The sequence below is a fragment of the Myzus persicae genome, unplaced genomic scaffold (assembly GCF_001856785.1).
Source record: "Myzus persicae strain clone G006 unplaced genomic scaffold, MPER_G0061.0, whole genome shotgun sequence".
In the NCBI taxonomy this organism is placed as follows: Eukaryota; Metazoa; Arthropoda; class Insecta; order Hemiptera; family Aphididae; genus Myzus; species Myzus persicae.
Genome location: NW_019100680.1, coordinates 556,567 through 582,766, shown reverse-complemented (window position 1 = coordinate 582,766; position 26,200 = coordinate 556,567). Strand labels below are relative to the sequence as shown.

General features: G+C 28.4%; 4 protein-coding genes and 1 long non-coding RNA gene across 5 annotated transcripts; 2 read left to right on the top strand and 3 right to left on the bottom strand.

Annotated features, from left to right (window-relative positions):
• Window positions 1-2,093: 2,093 nt before the first annotated feature.
• Window positions 2,094-3,561, top strand: LOC111040837 (tigger transposable element-derived protein 4-like). The gene is made up of 2 exons (XM_022324897.1): window positions 2,094-2,135; window positions 2,308-3,561. Exons 1-2 carry the CDS (start codon window positions 2,094-2,096, stop codon window positions 3,559-3,561), a joined length of 1,296 nt encoding a protein of 431 aa, XP_022180589.1.
• Window positions 3,562-3,765: 204 nt separating this feature from the next.
• Window positions 3,766-4,889, bottom strand: LOC111040828 (craniofacial development protein 2-like). Its single transcript, XM_022324884.1, has 2 exons — window positions 4,761-4,889; window positions 3,766-4,650 (listed from the first exon to the last, which is right to left on the bottom strand). Exons 1-2 carry the CDS (start codon window positions 4,887-4,889, stop codon window positions 3,766-3,768), a joined length of 1,014 nt encoding a protein of 337 aa, XP_022180576.1.
• Window positions 4,890-9,997: 5,108 nt separating this feature from the next.
• LOC111040903 lies at window positions 9,998-12,693 on the bottom strand. The gene is made up of 8 exons (XM_022324971.1): window positions 12,356-12,693; window positions 11,615-11,646; window positions 11,338-11,553; window positions 11,049-11,192; window positions 10,621-10,825; window positions 10,407-10,554; window positions 10,248-10,334; window positions 9,998-10,192 (listed from the first exon to the last, which is right to left on the bottom strand). The coding sequence occupies exons 2-8, from the start codon at window positions 11,634-11,636 to the stop codon at window positions 10,052-10,054; spliced, it is 963 nt and encodes a 320-aa protein (XP_022180663.1). The 5' UTR covers window positions 11,637-11,646; window positions 12,356-12,693; the 3' UTR covers window positions 9,998-10,051.
• A 1,340-nt stretch (window positions 12,694-14,033) lies between these two features.
• LOC111040712 lies at window positions 14,034-14,460 on the bottom strand. The gene is made up of 2 exons (XR_002605234.1): window positions 14,365-14,460; window positions 14,034-14,194 (listed from the first exon to the last, which is right to left on the bottom strand). It is a non-coding gene; the product is annotated as an uncharacterized LOC111040712 (long non-coding RNA).
• LOC111040701 (protein OPI10 homolog) lies at window positions 14,411-18,913 on the top strand. The gene is made up of 3 exons (XM_022324714.1): window positions 14,411-14,756; window positions 15,583-15,712; window positions 18,188-18,913. Exons 1-3 carry the CDS (start codon window positions 14,706-14,708, stop codon window positions 18,610-18,612), a joined length of 606 nt encoding a protein of 201 aa, XP_022180406.1. The 5' UTR covers window positions 14,411-14,705; the 3' UTR covers window positions 18,613-18,913.
• The last annotated feature ends 7,287 nt before the right edge of the window (window positions 18,914-26,200 follow it).

Genomic DNA, 26,200 nt, shown 5'->3' with positions numbered 1-26,200 from the left:
TAATTGGCCATGTTTCCGATCCATACAATACAACCGGTCGTATTAAGGACGTATATAATCGTTTCTTCATTCTTCGCGATACTGTTCGTGAGCTTAGTACCTTAGTCAGTTCATAATAGCATCTATTCCCAGCTTGAATTCTTGCTGCTACCTCGTTTGCTACATTATTTTTTTCGGTCAAAATAGAACCTAGATATTTGAACTATTCTACCCTTTTAAATTCGTAGTTATCCACTCTTATGAATTGACAGAAAGGTAGTTCCCTTCTACTCAAAAACATATATTCCGTTTTTCCTTCATTTACACATAGTCCTACTTTTGACGCTGCATTATGCAACCTACTGAATAAACTCTTCAACTTATCCTAAAACTCTTCCATCAATACTATATCATCAGCATAAGCAAGTATGCCTATCGACGTGTCTTGTAGTCTAATACCCTCGTTAGGCCCAATTTTCATTTCTCTAATTACCTTTTCCAATACTACATTGAACAGAATCGGCGATAGTGAATAGCCCTGTCTTAGCCCCGAGTTCACTGCAGCCGGTTCAGTTATTGAATTTCCTACCTGAGCCCTTATCAAGGTCTCCATAACACTTATTGATACTAAATTGACTAGCTTTTGTGGAAAATGAAATTCTTTCATAATATTCAGTAAACTCTCTCTATGAATACTATCATACGCTTTCTTGAAGTCCACGAAAAGTGTATGAACCTCTTTATTAAACTCCCAAGATTTTTGTTATAATTGTCTAATTATGAACATCTGGTCCGTCGTGGACCTGTCAGCTCTAAACCCTCCTTGATAGTGTCCTATTATTTGATCTGCTTTTTCTTTTATTCTGTCTAAAACACAATTCGAGAATATTTTATACGCTACATTGAGCAAGGATACTCCGCGGTAGTTGTTGCAATCTAGATTGTCTCCTTTTTTGTGAATTGGGCATACTACCGCCACCTTCCAATCCTCTGGGAGTTTCTCTGCTGTCCAAACAATAGTAATCACTTGCCAAATCCACTGTATAACATCTTCACCTCCCTTTTTTAAGAGTTCCGCTTGAACACAATCCTCCCCTGGGGATTTGTGGTTTTTTAATCTATGCACTTGTCCTTTTATTTCCTGCAATGTAGGATATGTACATTCTTGTGTATTTATGTTCTCAATATTAAAGGGGAACTTCTCGGTTGGTTCTTCACAATTTAATAGTTTGTAGAAATACTCTCTCCATTTTTCAGCTATTTCTTTTTCTGCCGTTATCAGCATTCCATCATCATCCTTGAGAAAAAGTTCTTTCTTTTTAAAATCTTCTTTTATGTCCTTTACCCTCTTAAACATATCCCGGGTTCTATTTAGTCTAAAGTCCTGTTCTGCATCTTTCATAATATTTTGGATATATTTCCTTTTTTCGCATCTTATTATGTTGTGAGCTTCTTTCCTTCGTCTACTGAAATCTGCAGTCCTCTCTTCATTGTAAGTGTCTTTCAGCCATTCCTCTCGGGCTATCTTTCTCCTCTGTACTGCGTCTTCACATATTTTGTTAAACCAGGGTTTCTTCCTCTTTTTCTTTATTCCTATTGTTATTTTTGCAGTTTGCTGCACAGCATTTCTAATTTTGATCCACACATCATTCACATCGTTTGTATTTGTTATATGTTGTAATTTAAGAGTTTCACAGATTCTTCTGCTAAAATCTTTCTGTATATTAACTTCCTCTAATTTCTCAATATCGTATCTATCTATAGAACAGTAGAAACCGTTTATAATGACACCAGTTGTAGTGACATACCGGGTGTAATGACCTTAGATTGAAGGTCCCGGCAAAACTCCTATATTGTATGTACTAATTTGTATCGGTTATAATGACGTCTGTATAATGACTATACGGATGTTATGACGGTTATTTTTGATTTTATTGGAAAAAGGTTTTATCTATAATGACTTTATTTATTTTATCGAAAGTCTTATAACAACCGATAAAGCTAATTTATCGTTGTTTTGTAAATTTATCGTCAGTGTTCCAATATTTGTGTACTTGATCGTATTTGTCGTGCGATAAACCGTAAATTGTGTTTGAGTGTTCAATCTTTGCAATATGAGTAAACGAAAGCAATTTACAATTGAAGAAAAAGCAAATGTAATTTTTCGTTTAAAAAATGGTGAAAAAAATTCCGATCTAGCAAATGAATTAGGCGTAGGTCACTCCACTATTTCTAACATATGGAAAGCTCGTGACAAAATAGAACAAATGTTTCAAAACGAAAAATTATCAGTTAAAAAACTTCGAAATTGTACGCATATGGATTTAGACATTACTACGATGGTTTAAAAATCAAAGAAATTTATGCATTCCAATAAATGGACCAATTCTTCAACAGAAAGCCAATGAATTAGCTGAAGGCCTTGGTAAGCATAATTTTAATTGTTCCACTGGTTGGATTCATAGATTTAGATCAAAACATAATATTGTGTTTTCGACAATAAGTGGAGAATCCAATTCGGTCAACACTGAAATAACACAAAATTGGCTCGAAAAAGTATGGCCAAAAATACGGGAAGGATACACAGATGATCAAATTTATAATGCAGATGAGACTGGGCTCTTTTTCAAAATGCTTACAAACAGAACATTTAAATTTAAAGGAGAAAGATGTTCAGGTGGTAAAATGTCTAAAGAACGTCTGACCATCCTAGTTACAGCAAGTATGACTGGAAAAAAAATGAAACTTATTGTAATTGGAAAATCTCGTAATCCACATTGTTTCAAAAATATCAAACATATCGACTGTCTACCGGTAACATATGAATCAAACTCCAAAGCTTGGATGACTGCAGAATTATGGTCTAAAATTTTATTAAATTGGGATTTAGAGTTGGGAAGAAAAAAAGAAAAAATTTTACTCTTAGTTGATAACTGTCCAGCACATTCTAAAGTTGTATTGCGTAATATTAAACTTGTATTTTTACCCAGTAACTGTACGTCTGTTCTTCAACCAATTTATCAAGGTGTAATAAAATGTATGAAAACTTATTTTCGAAAAAGTTTGGTGCTAAAAATGATCAATAATATGGAAAATAAAATTGATACCAATATCAACGTATTAGATGCCATATTACTGATTTTCAAAGCTTGGGAAAAAGTAACAGAGAGTACGATTCAAAACTGTTTTCATTATGCGGGTTTCAAAAATGCAATACAACAACAGTTAGTCCAAGAAGATCAAGAAGAAATATGTTTTCCAGATATTGATGATTATGTTAACTTCGATAATAATGTACTAACATCAGAACCGCTTAATGATCAAGAACTTATTTCTTCGTTCAGCGACGCGCCTGAGGAAGACGAAAATAATGAAGACGAAAATAATGAAGAAGCTGATACGGCTGATGAAGATTTTTCCATAAATGCAGTGTTCAATGCAGTAAAAAAATTATCAAATTATATGGCTTTAAATAACGTAAGTTCAACAATTAACTTTGAAAAACTAGAAAAAAAAATAGAGAATGATTTCTATACGAATAAAATTCAAACTAAGATTACGGATTTTTTTAATTCACAATAAATTTTATTTTAAAATACATAATAATTAAATATTAAAAAATTGTATTATTTTTTTTCCATATGAATTAAATTTACGATTTATATACATATATAATATAATAACACATTAAAAATGTTATTGTAATAAAATATTTTGATCATTGCATGTATATAAAAGAGTTTTTAATTTAATTTTTGTCATTTTGGTTCTAATGACAATCGGTTATTATGACCACTTTTGACTAGTCCCTTGAATGTCATTATAAACGGTTTCTACTGTATTTAATTTATGTCTGTATTGTTTCTTGAACTTAATTCTTATCCAAATACCTACTAGCAGGTGGTCGGAGTCTGCATCGGCTCCTCTTAATGTTCTTACATTAGTTATACTATTTCTGAACCTATTATTGATCAGTACATGATCTATCTGGTTCTTGTGCCTCCCATCCGGTGACACCCAAGTATATTTATATATATCTTTGGGTAGGAACATTGTACTCTTGATTATTAAACCTTTTCCTAATGCAAAATTCGCCAGTCTTGAACCATTATCATTCGAGTGTTCATGAAGGCTGTGCACTCCTGCCACGTTATGGTATATCCTTTCCTTTCCTATTTTTGCATTAAGATCGCCCAGTACAATTTTTATATTTCCCACCGTATTATCAACTACCTCCTCTAATGTATCATAGAACTCCTCTTTAATTTCCTCATCTTTATCCTCCGTCGGTGCATGTACGTTGATTAATACTACGTGAATGTTTTTATCCTTCAGGGTCAATGTTGAGATTCTCGGGTTTACATCTTTGAACTCTTTAATCATATGTATGATCGACTCATGCACAGCGAAACCAGTCCCTAGTTTGTGACCTCGTTCACTTCTTCCATTTATGATTGTTGTTTGTGATATCTTTGTTGTACCCTCCTCTTCCATTCTTACCTCTTGTAGTGCCACGCATTTCATTTTATATCTCTCTATCTCTCCTACTAATTTCACAGTTGCTCCAGGTTTATATAGTGTTCGTATATTCCATGTACCACATTTTAATTCCGATATCCAATTTCCAGTCTTTTTTCCCAATCTAGTCCGAGGCTTGTTGTTGTTCGATTCCTGAACAGAAATTTTTTACAAGGTCGGGTTGTTAACCCGACGCTCAACCCCCAACCTGGAGGGCCAGACCACTCCGATCACTTAAGATCAGAGTGGGGCTATTGCAGCACCCAATGAAGGGCACTGGACGATAGGGACGCCACTTTCCCAACGCCGCAAACTAGAGTTTTAATTAGTAAATATGCAACTTTTATTTTAGTCCAAAAACAGTGTTTGCCGATTTTGAACAAGCAATTCATTTTGCTGTTAAAAAATTTTGGCCTTCAATAACTCTGGTAGGTTGTAGTTTTCATTTAAGACAAGCTTGGTAGAGGAATATCCAAAGATGTGGACTACAAGCTGAGTATAAAAACACATATTCTGAATTAGGAAAATGGCTACATTTGATTTTTGGCTTGTCGCTTTTTCCACACTATGAAGTGGTGGATGTTTCTATAAATGAATTAATGACAATGCAGCCAATGAATTAAAATGTTTCCAAATTCACTGACTATATCGTTGAAAATTAAATATCACCAACCTCTACATTCCCTCCCATACTGTGGGCATCGAATACAATAAGCTCTGAACGTACAACCAATGCATGTGAAAGTTTTCATGCTTCATTTTCATCAAATTTTTATTCCTCACATCCAAATATTTTTGTCTTTCTATAAGCTATTATAGAAACACAAACCAACATTTATATTGCAATAAACAGTACTGAAGAAGATAAATATACATCAAACCGAGCGTATTTAGTGAAGAAAGTGGCCATAGAATCTATTATTGAGAAATACAAATCCGGAAAAATTACTTGCAAAGAATTTTTAAAATTAGTTTCTTATTATTACAGTAAAACATAAAAAACATTAAATGAAAAACATAAATTGTAATTATATTTTTATATTTTTATGTATATTAATTATTTATTATTGACGTGTATCTATGTGTATAATTTGGTATAGATTTATATTGTACAATTATTATTAATATTGACGTTCATTGTATAATCTTTTGTATTGACTGAAAATATTTATTTAAAATACATATTTTTATAAAAATATTTTTATATACTAGGTGTAATGTAGAATAATATCATAAACCCTGAAAACAACTGAGCGCAATTGGTCTATCGACCCAAAAAAAGACAGAGCGCAATTGGTATATTAAAAGGTCATTTTAAGCGCAATTGGTAAACTCCCCTACGTATAACTGACCTTAGGAAAAACACTGGACTGTTTAGTCTAAGCCTGCGACGTTTAATGTTTGACCTTGTGCCTTATTAATAGTCATTGCAAAGCTTAATTTCACGGGAAATTGGAGCCGTTTGAACAGGAATGGCAAATTGGTTTGTATCATTGGTATTCTAGGAACCAAGACCATTTCTCCAGCTCCACAGCAAGTAAGGATTATGCACTCAAGCAGACATTTTTTTTAAAGATTTTATTTGTAATCTTGTACCGTTACATAATTTTGGTGGACTTAAATTACGAAGTAAAATTATAGAAGAACCTACCTTTAGAATTAAATTGTGTGTTAGAGTCCCTGAAGGAGATAAAGAATTTAAAAATTCAGTTGGATAATATATCGCCTCCTCTGTATCTAAAACAGTGTCAACGGAATAGTACACTTTTGTTGTTGCATTGAATTTTAACAATATCATTTTTTTTATTTTATTGACTTGATCGTTAGTTGGTGACAATATTGCCCTTTTTGAAACCAAATTGACGTTTTATTCGAAATATTAGATAAATTTGGGGAAACATTTTCAATTAGGTCCAGCAAATTATACATTAAAAAACAAAACTCAGACCGATCAATTTTACTATTTCTAGACAGTGACTGACCATTACCGACACGGAGTAAAGCATCAGCAAAATTTATATTTTCTTGGTCAGATGATAATATTCTCATATTAGTTTTCAGTTTCAATTTAGTTTTGTCTGGCCAAATGTAAGACCTCTTTAATGATGCATTGACTTCATCAGCTCTCGAAATCCAATAAAATCCACAACAACCATTGAATAAATTTAAGCAATGTATGATCTTATAATATTATATTGAAAAAACAATTATTAAATAATTTTAAAGATTTGGATTTTACGGATGAAATCTTTAATGAAGCTCTTACCATAAGATAATGATACAATAAGAAGATGTATGTTTGTTAATATATAAAAAAATAAGAATAATGGGAGCCAACCTCACCACATTCAACACAATATGCATCACACAAAACAGAAATTATAAATGAAACATTGTTTAAAATTACAGATTTAAATGGATAATTTATCAATAATAATAAAACACTAACTAATAGATGATAAAAAAACCTTTTGAAAACATTTTTGATTGTAAAATGTATATTATTGTTAAAACTTGTTATATCTTTGTTAAGTTTGAGGACATGTAGTTAGCAAGATCAAACATGTTAAAAAAAGTGACGTTTTATTATATTTTATAAAATTTGTATTGATATAAAAATAATAATATTATATGATAAATACATATATATATATATATAATAATAATATTAAATATAGTTATAGATTACATAATTCGGTTGCAAAGATCCTAAACCATAATAATAAAATTAGCATAGTTCACCAAAAAACTAAGGAGATGTAGGGACTGTAGGCACATGTGAATTCGAGTCTCAGTCGCACACTTTTTCAACTGAGTCACTCTCTGTACAGGGATGTCCAAATATTATTGATTATATCAAAATATTGATACTCATAATTTTATTTCATTATTTATAATTGTCTCAAATATTGGTTAATTTTCCATAGCTTTAAAACCCTAATATTAAAATTTTAAATATGACTTTTATGGAAGATCAACTGTCTTATGAAAGCATTTTAAATGGCAAAAGAGTTTTGAAAACAATAAATTTTTAGTATTACCCAGATTCTTTTACTTATAATATTATTATTAATTAATTAATTCTATAATATTATAGTATAGATCCATTGATTTAATGGGAAAGGACAAAAACAGTTTTCCAAAACTGTACAATTTAGCAATAAAATATCTACTGATCCCTGGGACATCTGTATCAGCTTAACGCGTTTTAGAAAAGGTAATCAAAGAAACCATAAGTAAAACTAGGAACAAATTAACTGGCATCAGTTATCACAGCCTCTTTGCTATACAAACCATTGACAAATCATTGGAATTTATGAAATAATTTACTAATAACTTTAATTTGTTTTTAACCTATTACCAAACTATTTCACCGATATATTATTTTTATTGTTTAATTCATTAAAATGTTAATTATATAAATCACGAATACAAAAATGATAAAAAGTGTATGAGTTTAAATTTATATTATAATATATAATACTATGTCTCCTATCTTAAAGTGTTTTATCAACACATTTTTATTTGATATATATTGATTGTCATTGAGTACGAGTAAGACTTTTTATATGACATTCACTGTAAATAGCATGCGAATCCCTACAAATGATTTAACAATTCACTTTTGTGAAAATAATGTCTACTAATACATGTTGAAATATTAAATAAAAATGTATAGTTATCACCCTGTAGATTGTATACAACATGTAGGTAGTATTGTCACATTGTAGATTCGCTATATAGTTATATATTTAGTAGGAAAGCAAAAATGCAGAGGTGACATATTTGCAATATTGATGCATGCGGCAGTTACAAATGTTAGTTATAGTATTATTATAATATAGTTTCTTATGTTAGTCGAGATATGCGACCCGTTGCTGATATACGTGTTTGAGTGCATTTTATATTATTATTATATGGTTTATTATTTAATGTATTAAAAATCTTTTTATTAATTTAACTTAACATTGTTTGGATTACTTTATTAATCTCTTCCTTTCAACAATACTAATACGTGTAGTTAAATTCAAAGTGTTCAAAGTATCAGATACTTAGGTATAACTTTTGATAAGCATCTGAGATGGGATCTGCATATCAACTATTTAATAAAGCGCTTGTGTATATCATTACATCATTTTTGTAAACTCCATTCAGTTTTACCAAAACACTTCATCAGAATAGTATATATTTAATTTTATCAAGCAGTTCTCCAATATAGTATAAAAATTTGGGGTGGTGCAACTACAAATGTAATCAAACCACTACAGTTGCAGCAAAATAAAATAATAAGAGTTTGTCTGACTAAACAAAATTTAGTGAGGTCAACAGTACTCAACTATAATGAGCTAAACGTATTGCCGTTTAAATTAATTTACCCATATTATGGGCAATAAAAAATATAAACACTTGGTACAATATAAACAAAATAGAAAATAGGAGGAGAAACAAAGCATATAATGCCCCTGTAGCCTACACAAATACGTTGTTTGGTCAAAGATTATTTTGGTCCTACTTGCTTCAACTCCATGAATAATGAATTAAAAAATAATATTTGCGTAACACCTTATTAGGCAAAATCAATTATATCTGATCGGCTGTTTACAAATTTGGACAAACTTTAATTTATGTACTAGGGTTACTAATATTAATAACGTACAAAATAAGATGATAAATATAATTATTGTTAAATGTTGTTCTTATTTTATTTTTATTCCTAGTTGTTATCATTTTGTCTTTATTTACGTTTCGTTTCTGATATTGTATGTTCTATTTTATATCCTATTTTTTTTTCTATCACTGAGAGTATATAGTGTATTATTTATAAACCGTATTATATACGTATAAATAATGGTAAATATTATCATACTAAATTGTAAACGTGTAGTAATTTCTAATGAGGAAATTATTAGTACTATCAATACTTTAATTGTTTAACACATCAACATCTTAGGTTTGTTCTTAAAATAGTTTTTAAGTAGAAAGTATTATGAAATATCAAAATATTAAATTGGTGAAATTTAAAAAAAAATTGAAAATTAGCAAACTTTTCAAATTATATTTTTTTTGTAATACTTAAGTATTAATGTACCACATAACAGGGCATACATTGAACAATATAAAAACAATGGAATGTTGCTCATTAAAATAAAATCCAGTATAATATTTGTGTTCAACAATGCTCAAATCTATAATATTATCCTGGACTTAGAGGTTAAGATTTTTACTATAAGTATAATATTCATGCAGTTTTGACTTATTATGCAAAATTTACAAATTATCAAAAACTGATTTTTATGAATAATTAAATTTATATAACAAAAAAAATCAACTAGCTTTTAATATTATACCTCATTAAAAGTTGTATACAAATAATTATTGAACATTATTATTATCAATATAAAAAAATTATTACAGATATAAATTCAAAATAATTTTAATAAAAAGGAAATTTATTTTTAAAATATCATTTTTCACCAACTAAATAATTCATATTCCAAAATATAGTATAGAATACACATCAATATTTAATTATATTTACTTATACTAATACTGTTTATAATTCAAATATCAATTGATTATTAAAAAACACATCATGTTCATCATATGGGTAACGGATTTCTTCTAAAGGAGTTTTCCAAGTAGGTGTTATAACGGCTCTTATTTCATTAACAAGTATAGATCCATATTTCTTTTTCTAAATACAAAATTTATTAGAAATAACTTTAATAATCATACAAAATCAGTTTTACCTTCATTATGGTTGAATTATTTTCATCACAAATGTCTGTACACTTTCTATTTTCAAACACACGATCAATAAGACAATGAATCGTTTCCTGTTAGTGATTTAAATTTAATTTAATTTTTAAGCTAATTGTAATAACCAGTATTTGTAATTGAAACTTTACTTTAGCTAAGAACAAAAGAACATCTTTAACTTGATTATTGTATTTAATATTCCATGGGAGAGCTTTATGTACTTGTAACAATAAGAGTTCGCCCGTTTTGTTTTTACGAAAATTTTTTCTTCTGCATGTTTCAAAGCCTTCATATCCACTAAAATCAATAAATATATATAAATAAAATTATCATACATCAAAAAGTAACAAGCAATTGTCATACTTAGCTGTTAGTATAATTGATATATCATTAGCTCTAAGCAGGCGTGTTTCATTAGATTTTCTTACTTCTTCTTCAGTAATATTTATTTTTAATTTCAAATCCACAATTTCATTTCTAAGTATCTTAAAAATACTTTTAACATTGGTGTTGTCAGGTGATAAGTCTTTTGTTGTAAAATCGATTGTAGCCAAAGAAGTAGCAGGATCTAAAAAATATTTTATCATTCATCAGATGATTAAAATTACCATTCTATTTATTATTTTTGTAAGATTCAAATAGAATAAATAAAATACTATTTATGTTTTAAATTTTAATTAACACAAAAAATATAAATGTACTAATAATTTATTACGTTCTGTAAATTGCATTGCATGTTGTTTATTTATTTGTTTATAAAGCTATTCTGTGAAATATAAATTAAATAATACCTGTTTTTATAGATTCATTTTCTAAATTTGTAAAATGTTCAATAATATTTTTATCAATCAACTCTGGTTTATGTTTTTCCTTTTTTTCCTTACTTAAATCAGTATCACTTAAACTGGTGATTCGGTGGATACTATCATTTAACACTATAAAAATAATATAATATAAATTAGTAAATAAGCAGTACATTATAAATAGTTTAGATGTAACACTTTGATTTATCAGTTTATATTTTGTTTTGATATATACATATATATATATAAATATATAATTATACTTTTTATTTCTTACGATAGTATGATAGAATTCGAATAAGAGTGACCTTATGATTTTTCAAAACATATAGTACATGTTTAATTGATATATTCTGGTGATTAAGTAATATTGCAGCTTTTCGAATTTGATAAATCAACAAAATCATTTGTTTTATTAATACTGACTGAATTATCTCAACTGTATCTTTGCGTGGCATTCTTTCTCCTAAACCGTGAATAATCTCACAGAGTTCTAAAAAAAAGTAACTTTGTTTATAATTCATTGATTATTTATAAGAAAGTTAATTCCATACCTGAGAGTATGTTAGTATTCATTTTTAATTTCCTAAAAAATTAATAAATAATTTAAGTACACACACAAAAAATTATTTTAAATAAATGAGGTAAATAAACAACTTAAATTTCTAACATGTTAACTGCCATGTGACTAGGGTCACATGATATGCATTATTGACACTAAGCATATTTTTCTATGTCATTCCAAGTTTTGTTTATACTATTGTATTTGAAAAAAACATTAAAAAATATAAAAAATAATGTTTACTACATCAGGAAAAATTGTAATTATACCCACTATGCCACTGCGCTCTTTGAAGTACATTAATGAAGAGCCATGGAAAAGTTTATACTATACAACTGTATTCATTTACAGTTGCCAGCGGTCATGCGGCATGGTAGTAGTGATCAACAATGGGTGGCGGGTGCCGTCAGTCACATGACAGTCAAGGTGTTAATATTATGTTATAATAAAAATAGAGAAAAATATAAAAATGCTTAATCATAAAATGGTTGATAACTGTCCAACTGAAACACAGAAGTTATAAAAAACAAAAGGGTAACATTATAAATACTTTTACATGTTTTTATTTTAAGGTTTAACATTGGTATAATTAGAACAACATTTTTAACTGAGTAACTAATGAGGGAAGAGCTCAAAAATACTTATGTAGTATGCCTCATTTAATATTTGAACCACTTGCTGAACTCTAGAAAGATTTCGATTGACGATTCATACATACATATCATATATTTACCTGTTGAGTAGGCCACAATGACGACTATAACCTCGACTCGACAATCGACATCTTTCCAGGGTATAATAAACCTACAGCTAAAGTATAGATTCGGTTATTTGGTCATAAGGATGGAAATCCAACCATTGCTGATAAATATAACTAACTCATCGGTTAAGTTCAAAACACAATCGAAAATCATAAAAATACCATAGATTTAAGTATTAAAGAGTAAAATATACAACAACTAAATCAATTATTTTATGTTTTGAGTACTCAAGTAACAATGTTAACTCATGTTCCAAAATATTTATCCATTAATTTATTATCACGGGTATCGTTACTAACGCGGGATTATATTATATTCGGACAATCGAAACGTTCTGCTTACGTTCTTCCCGGAACGCTGATTACGAAAGTATGAGAAAAGATAAACTCTACACATAATATACCTTTGCAATAGTTGTGTTGGTACGCATCGGGGACTCGTACATCGCATCTCCAGCTAATCCGGCACCCCAACACAGGGGCATTTCGTTTAAACCTCCAAAATGCCTAACGGTCGTCGATTCATCACCGGTTTAAACATAAAAATTTGCTTCTTTCCAGATCAACATTAACGTCTTACGGTTGTCGAGAGTAATGACCAGAAAGAATACCGGTATTATCCGATGCTATAGAAAATTGTGAGACGGAACATGATCTTACATTTCGTACTCAAATAGGTGTAGGTCCCTACCTAATTTACCTGCTCAACATTTAATATTTATTTTTCAGGTGTTTATATGGTTCTATCCAGAATTACGGATATTATCTTAATGAGTACGAAATGGCTATACCTATGATATTTATTTAGATATAATTGTATGACTACAAATTATAGTATAAATGTATAATACCTACCTAGGTCGGAAATATGTGAAAATTGGAGAATATTTGAACGATAAATTTCCGGAAAAGCCGAGTTTTCATACAACTGTGTTTGTATATATTTTTAGATATTTTGATTAACAACATTAGGAGTTAATGAACTACTTATGAGGAACCTCATTTTGAATTAGTATGTTTGTAGTACGGTCTTATATACGTCCATAGTTTGTAGCTTATAGACTCAAATATTACTCTAGTGATGTTATAACTTATAATAGGCTGATGACAGTCTGTCTCCTTAGAATCATTTTTCGCATACAATGATTTATCATTCAACTCAAATTAACTCATCGATTACAGTAACCTACGTAATGACGAGGTACACTTGACTCTTACTCTACAGCAAAGCGGTTATCCATTTTTTTTCTGTTTAATATTTTCATGTATTATATTAAACATCAATTATATGGGTCAAATTATCAAATTCATTCATAATTATTCAAAGCTTATCATAATCAAAATCTATATAAAATATTAAATTAAAAAAGCTAGGAATGTTCTTAGCATAATTATAGCTATATTATGTTTGGAGTCAAAAGGTTTATTATAATCTTGAATGAAATATAATGCCATTTAATTGGAGTTATGTTAGGTAATTATTGTCTGCTAAGTGGAGCATTGAGTTAATAACATAAGACATTGTTTTAATATAATCTCAAAAATTATAATAATAATTGTTATTTATCCATCTTGAATCTGTATATTATGGTAATTGTAAACTCGGACCGGATAAAAATAATACTCGAGATCTTTTCATACTCAATTAATTATTACCTTATAATATTTTTGAGATCCTTTACTTGCATTACCACGAGGAATCGATTCTCTTTAGTTATTATGATCCTCCAAAAATAATATAATAGTTTATACTTCATAGTATCGGCCCGATAATTTTCACAAATAAATATTATAAGCTCGACATAATTTAATCTGAAAATAAAAAATAACGTGTATAAAGTATGTTTATGTTTATACGTATTATTTATATATATATATTTATTTAATTTAATTCTGAATTATATTTGAAAAATGAATATGTTTATTAAAATTCCTTTTAAAATATGAATAGGCAATAGAATATGCAGTATTTCGTCCTCTACCTTATCATAAGTGATAAGTGGCTAATGTACGGGAAGTCGCGCACACGGCACGTTCTAGTCTTCTACTCTTCTCAAACATCTAGAATGTTCGCTGCACAATATTTTCTTAGCCGCCGTTTGAATCGAATCCAATATCCCTGCCTGTGTTTGACATAAGTTTAAGACGCAGTGACGCTTAAAACCAGCTCGTTCCCTCGTGGTCGATTTTTATTAATCACGTGTGAATTGGATTTGCGATCATCCAACCTGACCGACGCGAATTTCGGCCAAGTCCGATCAGCTCACTACATATTTGGATACTTAACTGTTCGATTTATTACGTCCACTCGAGATTTGTTGCCATGGTGGACTCGGTGCCGGCAATGTTTGGATTGTTGGTCAGCGGTAGACTGGTGAGTAGTAGGTGACTGTGTACCCTTACGAGTTGTATACAATTTGCCTGGCTGCACCATCATATAAAATTGTCACCCAAAAACTTAAATAGATATTATCATAATAAGTTTTGAGTTTTTTTATTCACTTCATATTTTTGGAACATTTGCACATTACAGGACACCTTTTTTTGGCTTTTACGGGGGACTAAGACATTCTATAGGTGAAAAAAATGTTGGTGAAATCGAAATTTGGGGCACTAAGTTAGTTTTGAAGTTATAGCTAATCAAAGTTTTCACTTTATATTATAGCCCATAAATCCCCATTATGCTACAATATCAAGCTGATTAATTGTATCTTGACACGTTCGTCTGCATTTTTTTTTTTTTTTTTTGGTAAATGATAATTTCAGCAATTCTATTTAGCTTCCTAGTCAATTTTTCAAACATTTTTTTAAAATTATGTGTTATAACACATTGCTTTCCCTTGCTCCCTTTTTTCTGAGGATTATTCTTTTGTTTTGCTTATAATAAAAAGCACATTTATTCAAGCGTGGTCACTTGCTCGCTATGCTCGCTTGGATATTAATATTGAAAATATCCCTAGACTTGTGTAAGACCACCTCAAATAGGTCAATGACACCACTGGAATTGTGACATTTTTAAGTTATTTAACGTATTGTATCCTAACTTTCAAGTGCCAAAACTTTGGAACTATGTCTGTGCCCCAAATTCTGACTTCAACATCTTTTCCCGTGTAGTAAAAAAATTGTAAAAAAAATAGGTGTCCCATAAAGTACAAACATAACATATTTTCATTATGACATTAATAATGTTTATTATTTAGGTACGGACAGATTTTGAACGTTTAGAAGAAACAAAATTTATGATAACTATCAACTCTGCCGAATCCGTGAATTACATTTGTGTGTTTTTGACTGGTCTTGTGCCATTTCCTGAGGGAACAGCTGGTTCAGGTAAGAATAAGTTATTACTTATAAATAGTATTAATTTAAAACTTATAATTTCATAATTAAGTACAGCAATAGATTTACAGCATAGTGTCGAACAAATTATGCAATTTGAATATTTAAAACATCTAACACTTAATAGCTATAGTCTCTGTGAACCAATTTACATTTACCTTTTCAATTGCTTAAACTTGGTCAGGATCTATATTATTGGCAGTTGTCAAAGTGGGATGACATCCCTCCACTTATTTTGAACCACTTCGACCACTGATAATTGGAATCCATAACCATAGCAATATAGCATAAAATAATAAAAATAAACTTGTTTTCGTTCAGTGAATTTGTTGAGTGAGATTTTTTACTCAAAAGAAGATTTATAACAATAGGGGATCAACAAGATTATCACAAATATTAAGGGGTCAAGTGACGTTTATCAAAATTGATTATCAATTATTTTTTTACCGAAAACATTTGTCTACACTTTATTTTTTTGAACCTCGGGTATTGTACTGTAATAATATAGATAAATCATTAATAATAATAATACCTTAATATAATAAAGAATAAGTACATTAGACAAGTTATCTAAAATAAAATTAAGGAATAAGCACCAAAATTATATAAAAAATCTATGTATTCAAATTTCCATATGCGTGTAAATAATAATCAAAAGCTGTTCGATATATATTTATATTTAGGACATAAAATCAAATAAAACTACTAGACTAAAAAAATTTTAAGTCACAACAAAATGTTTTTTAACTCTCCTGAAACCCCTGAAAAATGTAACCTAGCCTAATAATAATAATAATTATTATTATTTAAAAAAAAAAAAATAAGCTAATCACATTTTAATAGTATTCTTATGAAATACATACTATGTATCATTGAAAAAAAATCATTTCCTATTAAATCTGCACCATACTTGTATGTATAAATTAGTTACAGCATTAGGTATATTTTATATGAATTTACAACAATTAATTTAGATTTTATATTATAAGACAATATAAGCATTGATTAAATATTTAATGTATTCACTAATTATTGAAGAAAATTGTATTCCACATCTAAAAATTTTAATTGGTGTTCAAAAAATTTGAAACATATTAGAAGTGAAAAATCAAAAAAAAAGTTGAAAATTCTTAATAATATTTAAAAGAGTATATTAAATAAAATTAAGTTCTGTATCATAATTTATTCCTGGTTTAGACTTCTAGTATTATTTGTATATACTTTGCCCATAATATATAAGCTCATATTCATCACTTAAGTTTTTTTTTTTATCATGTAATATTGCCATATTGGAATTGTTATTGAATGTACAAGATGTATAAAAAAAATTTTAATAAAAATGTTGAAAGACAAAGAATTTAAATGACTTTTTTAAATTGACTTCTAATTTTAATATGTTGTAATTAATAAAAATACATATTCTTACCAACCTGGCTAAATTGTACTTATTGCTGCGAGTTACATCTAAAAGAATTTGAACAATCACAATTTTCTAAAGGATTGTCATTTTTTAAGGGCAATGAAGAGCACGGGGTCAACTAATATAAATATATAATTAACTTTATTTTCTTCAAATTAAAATTATAAAAATACGATGATTACTTATTAACAAGAAGTCACACCCGCATATTATGTTGTCCGCTTGTCTTCGTCTTACACTCGTACGGCATACCAAATTTACGCTCAGCAGATCACGTCTAGCTCCGTTAGTTTAAAATTTAGTAAATTTACCTCTTATAAATTTGAAAGGTAAGAAAATCCTCTAGGGCAACTCGTCGGCTTTTTTTTATATTTTAATTTTGAAGTGAGTATTTTAATTTTTTTTTTTTATACACCTTTAAATACTCATAACTCGCTTTAAAATTAAAATATAACAAAAAGCCGATGAGATGCCCTAAAGGATTTTCTTACCTTTCAATTTTATAAGAGGTAAATTTACTCTAAATTTTAAATTAACGGAGCTAAACGTGATCTGCAGAGCGTAAAATTTGGTATGCCGTAAGTGTGTGAGACGAAGACAGGTAGACAACATAATATGCGGGTGCGACTTCCTCTTAAAGCAATACATTTAATTAAAACAATGTTCAAACCCCAAATTTTAGGTTTCTAGGACTGATGACAAATTAATTGCATGAAACATCATATTATAGAAAAAAAAATATATTTAAATACTATACCATTTTAGATTATTTCTTATCTTAAATATCTAAAAATGAACAGTGGACTCTCAACTGGCTACGATTATCGTCTATTTCTAGTATTTAATTTACAATTGTGACACTACACGCTCTCTATTGAGATATTGCGCTATTAATTAACTAGTTTCCATTATGCCCATTGACGTGGGCTATCTATGTATATTTAATCAATGATATAAGTCTTATTATATTTACAGACGTTTTATTATTAGCTATATTATTATAACACTTGAAAAATGTGTATTTATTTAAGTATGTTTTATTTTAGTGTATTTCAGTTGGCCTGATGAAAATGCAAAACCAAATTGGCAACTTTTGGGTATCCTGTCCAATAACAAGCCTTCTGCCATATTTAAGCTTTCAAATCTTAAACAGCATTTTGATGTAACAAACCAACCAATAAATGCATTCAGTCAATTTCCATCAATTTCTATAAATGCTCAAATTGGTATATCTATTGAACCTCTCATAAACGCTGAATTGCAAACAACCTGTATAGAATCAACGCAAAATTTATCAACGTTTGTTGAGTTCACACAAAAAATGGTTCAAAATTTATACAATTACGTATCTAGTTATGCAGTTGATGCTGGCCCACAGCAAACACCTATGGTACCACTTTTATTAATTCAGAAATGGTACGAAAACTTTGAAAGAAAGTTAAATTTAAATCCAAATTTTTGGAAATCATAGTGTCTAACTTTTAATATAAACCTAATTTATCTTGATACTTGATTGGTTCTATAGAACTTATTTGATATTTTAAAACAATAAATTTTCATTATATAACATGTTATATAACTATTTTATAAGTAATACACAGAGACTGTCTATATTATTATTAATGATAGCCTTAAAGTTTAAGTTATGTGCCTTATATTAATGATAAGACTTATGTAAAGTAATCTAAAAAATGTATAATGTGTATGCTTTTAAAGTCTTAAATATTTATTGAAATCCTTATTTTTAATGAATGATTTATTTTGTTTTTTGCTTTACCTCATTTTTATAATTTTAGTACTTTTAAAGAACCAAAAGACCTTTTTTCTATAAAAAAAAGTTTGTTCATTACTAAAAACAAAATTGATATTCTCTTGCTATTTTTATAAAACATATTAATTATTTATCATCTAATGTAGGTTATAATATTATTTTGAAGGTGTAACCTGTGACCTGTTTTAAAAACAAAAATGTATATTTATGCAAAGATTAAGATTAAATGGTAATCTAAAAAGGCACTGCATTTGTTTTTTTTTTTTATAATATTTCAAACAATTTTGTAATATTTTATTTTAAACATATAGGTATATTATCCATTTTTCTTTTTTATTCATGGCTAACTACAGAATTTGCTTATGTATATATATAAATATACAGTTTGTACAACACCAAGTTTGGATATTCTGTGCTATAACAAATTATTATTATTTGGTAAAAATGATTTTTGGCACTTAGCATGTATGATCAGGAATTCAAGAGGTCCATTTCTTGGAAATAATATTTTTTTATTGTCGCATTAAAATTAAATTGGTTCTTTTTAAATATTATTTTAACTATTTAAGTTTTATTTTGATTCTGGTTAGGTAGTTTTTATAAAATATTAATACATTTTACATAAATATTATACCACAACATGATACAATTTAAGCTTCATTAATTTTAAAAATAATGTAAATTTGTCTGTTGTTTGTATAGACATGTTATTAAAGCTGTAGTGCTGTAATCTCTATTAAAAGTTTGTGTTATTGTGTTTGATATATGATTTTATAAAATTGTATACTATAAAACTTATTATTTGGCATAAAATAAATCTTGAAAAACAAAATTAACATTTTATTTTTAAAATAAAATCAGTATAAATTTATTCTGAGTAGTACATACTATTTGTTTTAAGTACCAGGCATTTATTAAAAATACTTGCAATATGTTCTTTTCTATATTTTAATAATTTGAAAAGCATATTACTGTCTAGAATATTTCTAATTTTTTATGCATAATTTAATTATATATTAAGCAGTTACACTTTGTAAACTGTTAAAATTCCAAATGATGATTATAATTTTAAATTTTAAATTTCACTTCAAAATACATGCACATTAGGAATACATGTAGCTTGTGAAAAATAGCACGTTAACTGATGCAAATAAATATAGTTTTTAATGAATCTTGTCTTTGTTAATTATATTATTAATAACATTTAAGCTTACCATGATTTTATTGAGAACAAATTGTGTACAGTAAATTAGAAAATTTAAAAGCAGACTTTTCCAAAATATTATATGATTTTATAATTTAGTAGTGTTTTAGCTCTAAAATGGTAAAATTATTGCACTACACTAAGGTAATAGCCGATTTGTACCAACATATTTTAATGAATTATTTATATAACTTAATAAAAACTAATAATGCAATGATCAACTACAGGAAGTACATTATAAGGACACCTATAAAATACTTTAGAAACTGCCAATAAAATGTTCAGTAATAAACGTATAATTATTGATGTACAATCCGTTATATTTTAGTTTTTCAAACTTATATACATTTTTTCACCAACTTGATATCAAAAATAAAATAAAAACGACATTGCAAAGTAAAATGTCTCTTACCTAATTCATTTAATTGTATGGTTAAAATTTGATTTCTTACCTGCAATCTGTAGGTTGAAGCCATCTGTTTTTCCCACACAAAACTTATAGTAAGACAACTATATTAGGTACTACTTACTAACATAGAATACTATAGGACCTATTGAAGCATAAGCATATAATTTAATAAACCGATAGTGAGCTAATGATCTTTTAAACATTATTTAGGGACCCATGATTGATTGTTTCATTTTTAGTGAATTATTAGACAAATCAACATCATATGCAACCCGGCATTAGAATTATTATTTAAATAAAATAAAATTGTATGCTCCAATTGGGTACCTACCGTATTCTTGTTACAGTGGAAATGTATAGTGTGCCCCAATTGAATATAAGACGTTGCGTAAAACATTGACATTCCCAGAAAATGTTTAAATAGGATATTTTGTACTGGGGGGTTATCACCTATAGGCTATAAAATCATTGTCCTTTGACTTTTTAAATCATTATTTTTATCAATTTCTTCAATAGGTACCTAATTTTAAAATAGCGGGAAAAATAATATAAAGAATGGAAATTAATTCAATATTAATCGTTTATTATTTTATTGCTACAATACTGAAATGAAACAATAAATGTGCCAATAACCGAATAACAATTATTAAGAAACTATAGTAAACAAAAAGTGCCCTCTATATGTTGTTACGCTTTTTATACACTCATCTTGTGTAGGAGTATAATGTCTACGAGGAAGAGGAATAATACTTATTAATATATTAGAAAAAATGTTAAAAACGCGGGCCGCATGAGTCTTATGACGCTCGTTTCACGGTTTTGTCACCCCTGGATATAGGTAGGTACGATCACAGATATATAATTTTATATATCTGTGGGTACGATTGACATTTTTAAAACTACAATCTGCACTAGACTGCTATATAGTATGTAACAGGGATTTTTTTTTCGAGTTTGAACTGACGGCGCCGCGGGGACTGCTTTCGCATTACTTCCGCGAAAATATTATAGGACTTATAATAACCTAAACTAACCTTTTTATACTTATACATTAATTATACAATCAAATTATAGTATAACAAAATATAATATAATTTAATTATATTTTTTTCATGGCACGCTCTAAAAAAAAAAGGTTATTACTAATTTTGGGCACGCAGTGTTCGTTCAAAAGGTTTGGCATCCCTGGTATATAATATACCAGGTGTCAAAGTATAACAGAAAGAACTAGCTATTAAACGTAAATTGTTCAAAATATTTATCATAGGTTATATGTAGTAACCCGTGTAGGCGCCTACTCATATAGTTATTTATAGCCTATAAAATATAGGTATTATATATATATATACACATATATGTATATTATAATTAATATTAATATACATTAGAATTAAAGTTTTTAGTAATTACTCATTACATAATATAGTTAGTTAATTACATTAGTCAGTTTCTGTTCATTTTCGTACACCGGCTACCGAAGAACGGAGTGCCTATACCTGTCAACCGGAGCAGCTGGGGATCATTCTGTTAAGTATAAAATATGAAACTCAGTAAGTATTTACCACCACCTTATGCACATTTTTGACTGTATACGATGATGGCGTGAATCAACTACAATTAGTTTTATGTATGATTTAAAATGTTGAGTGTAGGTATGTCGATTGTTTTCTTATCTATTTACTAGTTAATTTGATTTACCTACCGGCTACCATACATTTCACCCAATCCATACTACTCGAGTCTCGAATCAATGCAATTTCTGCAGGTTTTAAATGTTTTTAATTTGTAGATCCATAGGGTAGTCTTTTGGCTGGAGGGGGTTCAGGTTATGCATTTGCACAAACTTTTTTTAAAACGCCTTCTTTGGCCTGCCAAAAATAAAATATAAGAGCCGATTTACCTCAATGTTTCAAATACGAATATAAGATATCGAGTCTTAATTTTAAAAAAAAATGTTAAGGGGGCTGCAGCTCACGTATTTTTCATACGTTTTAGACCAATAAGCGGTGGTAAATTACACATACTTCGGAATGTCCGATTTAAATTTAATTTAGTAATACATTTTTTAAAAAACAGTTAGACACAGACAAACCTCAAACAACATAATATTATTATTATTTACAATATTATTTTGTTATGAATACTCGTATATGAAAGATAACAAAGACTGCTAACTGGAAAGACACCCGCTCATGCGCCCGCCGAATAAGCAGAATTCGCGCGATCAACGCGATAACGGATTACGCACACTAATGTTCATTACTACTCACACATAGATACAGTATTAATTTATATGTCACATGAATTGCCTAAATAGTACTCCTTAAAATATGCTACGGTGCAGCCCCCTTAATATTTTTTCAATTAAAACAATGTTAAGATGTAGCCTGAAGCCTGACAATATTATAATTGACGGACAACCAACATAAAATTGATAACAGAAACATAGCATTTAAAGTAGGTATCTATACTATAATAATTATTTGAAAGCATAGATTGATAAGCAATTGATAAATACCTGCTATACTTGTAGTCCAGAGAACACATCGGTTTTATAAGTAAGTACCATCTAAGTATTATTATTTACGACCGATCAGCTCATTTCAACCTACCCAACCACCGCACAAAGTTTATTGGGACTTTATTGGAAACTTGTCATCTGTACTGTGTTGATACGGAAGCATAAAAAATTAATAACCCCATGAAAAGAGAAAAAATGTTGACATCAACAAGAACCTTAGATTTAAGTGACGGTCGTGTATGCTGCGGACTGGAACTATAAATCGGTGCTGGAAAACTTGCATAACCGGCCCAGTTACCTAGTTATGACTTATGAGGATTATAAGTCCTCCAGCAAATTCAAAATATATAAAACATAAGAAAACATTAACAAATAATAAAGCTCTAATTCGTAGAGTGGTTTTATAATTTGTATTTTATAAGGTCTTAACTTCGATAATTTTTGCAAAACATATTATTATCTTACATTTAAAAACGTATACACCTACTCGGGCTATTATTCCTACCTACCCAAGTATATTAATTTTAATTTGTTAATACTGCAATTGGTCATATACAAAAATATATAACACACAATATCGGCCTGGGCAGCAATTGCCAAAGTACCACCCTTGGAGTTTAGTTTTTGAAAATCCTTCTTCAGTCTCGTACGATTTTTGAATGTTATGGCTTCCACAGTTTTTTTAGTTTATTACTGTACTTATCTAGTATGCCTTACACAGTATATATTAAAAAGTATAGCTCTAAATCTGTTATTATTTTTTTTAGTATAGAGTGGGAAATTTCACAGACGAGGCTCTAAGTTTACTAATACCTACTTAACAAATAATAAATTGTGAACTGAAAGCTGATCGACAGGGCTAACTAGTTCTACTAGCCTAATTCATGTGAATAACATGGATACTTCACAATAGGAAGGAAACCCCACCCGACCCTTAAAATTGATATGATAGTATGATATATAATAGTACATATAGGTAGGTAATAATGCCACCAGGCACCAATGCAGGCTAGCGTATTGTAATTAATGCTGCCACATATTATAGTCTTTAGGACATCGTAAGTACCTATACTATCGGTGCTGAAAAACAGGAATAAAAACATCTATTATAATATTGAAGAATCAAATAAAAGTGACGCGAGCGTGGAAAATGAGATATCATATTGTGTATAGCAAACGAAAACCAGAAAATAATGATAAAAATATTATAATAATTATATACTTGACAAGTACAATAAAACATTTGTTTTGTTTATGTTAACCGCTTATATTTGAAAAAAAAAATTAGTTGAAAAAAATGAGTAAATGATAATAATGACAAACATAATTATATCATAATATTATACACTTATATACGTGAAAAAGCGAACGACGCCTAATAAAACACAAACAAAACTAAAACTAATTGAATTTGAACAAAAGCGATAAATTAATATTGATTAATATAATTGATATAAAGATAATAATAAGATTACATTTGACAGAAATGTTAAGAAAAAATAATTTATAGAATATTATCCAAACAAAATATAAAATAATAATCGTAATAATATGCATATTGTATATATATTATATAAAGATGTATGTGAGGTAGTAAAGATAAACACGACAGTAAATAATAAACATATTACTGCAATGATATTTTAACCCGTTACAAAGAACTTAAAAAAAAAAAAAAAATAAAATCATATCTAATAATAATAATAATAATAATATTGCATTATCTAATAATAATAATATACATAAATATTGGTTAACTACACATATAAGAAAAAAACACGTTTACATTAATATCAATGTAACAATAAAACATTAATTGTGACTTTGATCATACGCGGAGATAAGGGATGGGGAAGGGATCGTAAATAACGTTGTCACGTTTTTTTTTTTATAATAAAGTTTGAACTTATAGGGTACATAATATGTATATTAATAAATTATATATTATATTACTTAAAATGGTAGGTACATCTATAAACATTATATTATATGTAACAGAGAAGTAAATAAAATGGCGTTCAAAACGACAAATATATATTTATATATATATATATATGTACAAAGTAAGTATATTATTATTACGTACGCTCGTTGTACGTTGTATATATAATTAATTACTGTTAAAGAAAAAGTATCTACGGAAGAAGTATAATAATAATAATAATAATAATAATAATAATAATAATAATAATAATAATAATAAGTAGATAGTTTAATATTATATATATAATAATATGTAGATGTATGCATGTACATGTTCGTGTAAATAATATATATGTATTTATTTATGTTTAAAAGCGTATAATAATAATAATAATATCAAATTAGGTATTTAAATATTTATTATTTACGCAAATCGAACGATCTGCTTAGCGGATAATCGCATTTAGAATTGTTCTCCTGCTACCGCTATTACCATTTATTTATTTATTATTATCATCATAATCATCATCATTATATAATACATTGTTATTAAAAATTATTTCAATATTATCACAGAGTTTTAGTCATTTAGAAAATGTGTATGTGTGCGCACTCCCCCCTACGAGGATGATATTATGTTAAGTACATATATTATGATATTTTAGCGTTTTATCGACAGCTGCAGTATTTGGTGAATGGCTTATAAACAAAAAAAAAAATGTTTTTTTTAACTCTACAATACATTTTGGGTAACATTTATTTCTTCACTACACGAGGACGGATTTTACTGAATATAATATTCCATTGACAAGACAATCGCACATTATAATAATATATAATACCTATATGCACACAACACCTATAGTATACCTAATACCTACTTATAACCTATATCTTATTATTGCTGTCACGGTATACCCACCTACCTATACCTATATATTATGATATATATAGATGTATAAATACATTATACACAGAGTATATAGATTATACCAATTACCAGTTACATCGCAGTCAGTACATACTTTTCCAGTCACGGCATACCGCGGTATTAAAAATGTTGTTGCCTTGACGAATGGTGTACACAATTAAAATATGCCGACGATAACGACAACTATACCTAAGCTAAACACACAATACACTACACAACATAATATTGTAAAGAAGCGAACGAAAAATGAAATAAATAAGTCCTAACATATTATTTACGACTACCTTTTTAATATTGAAT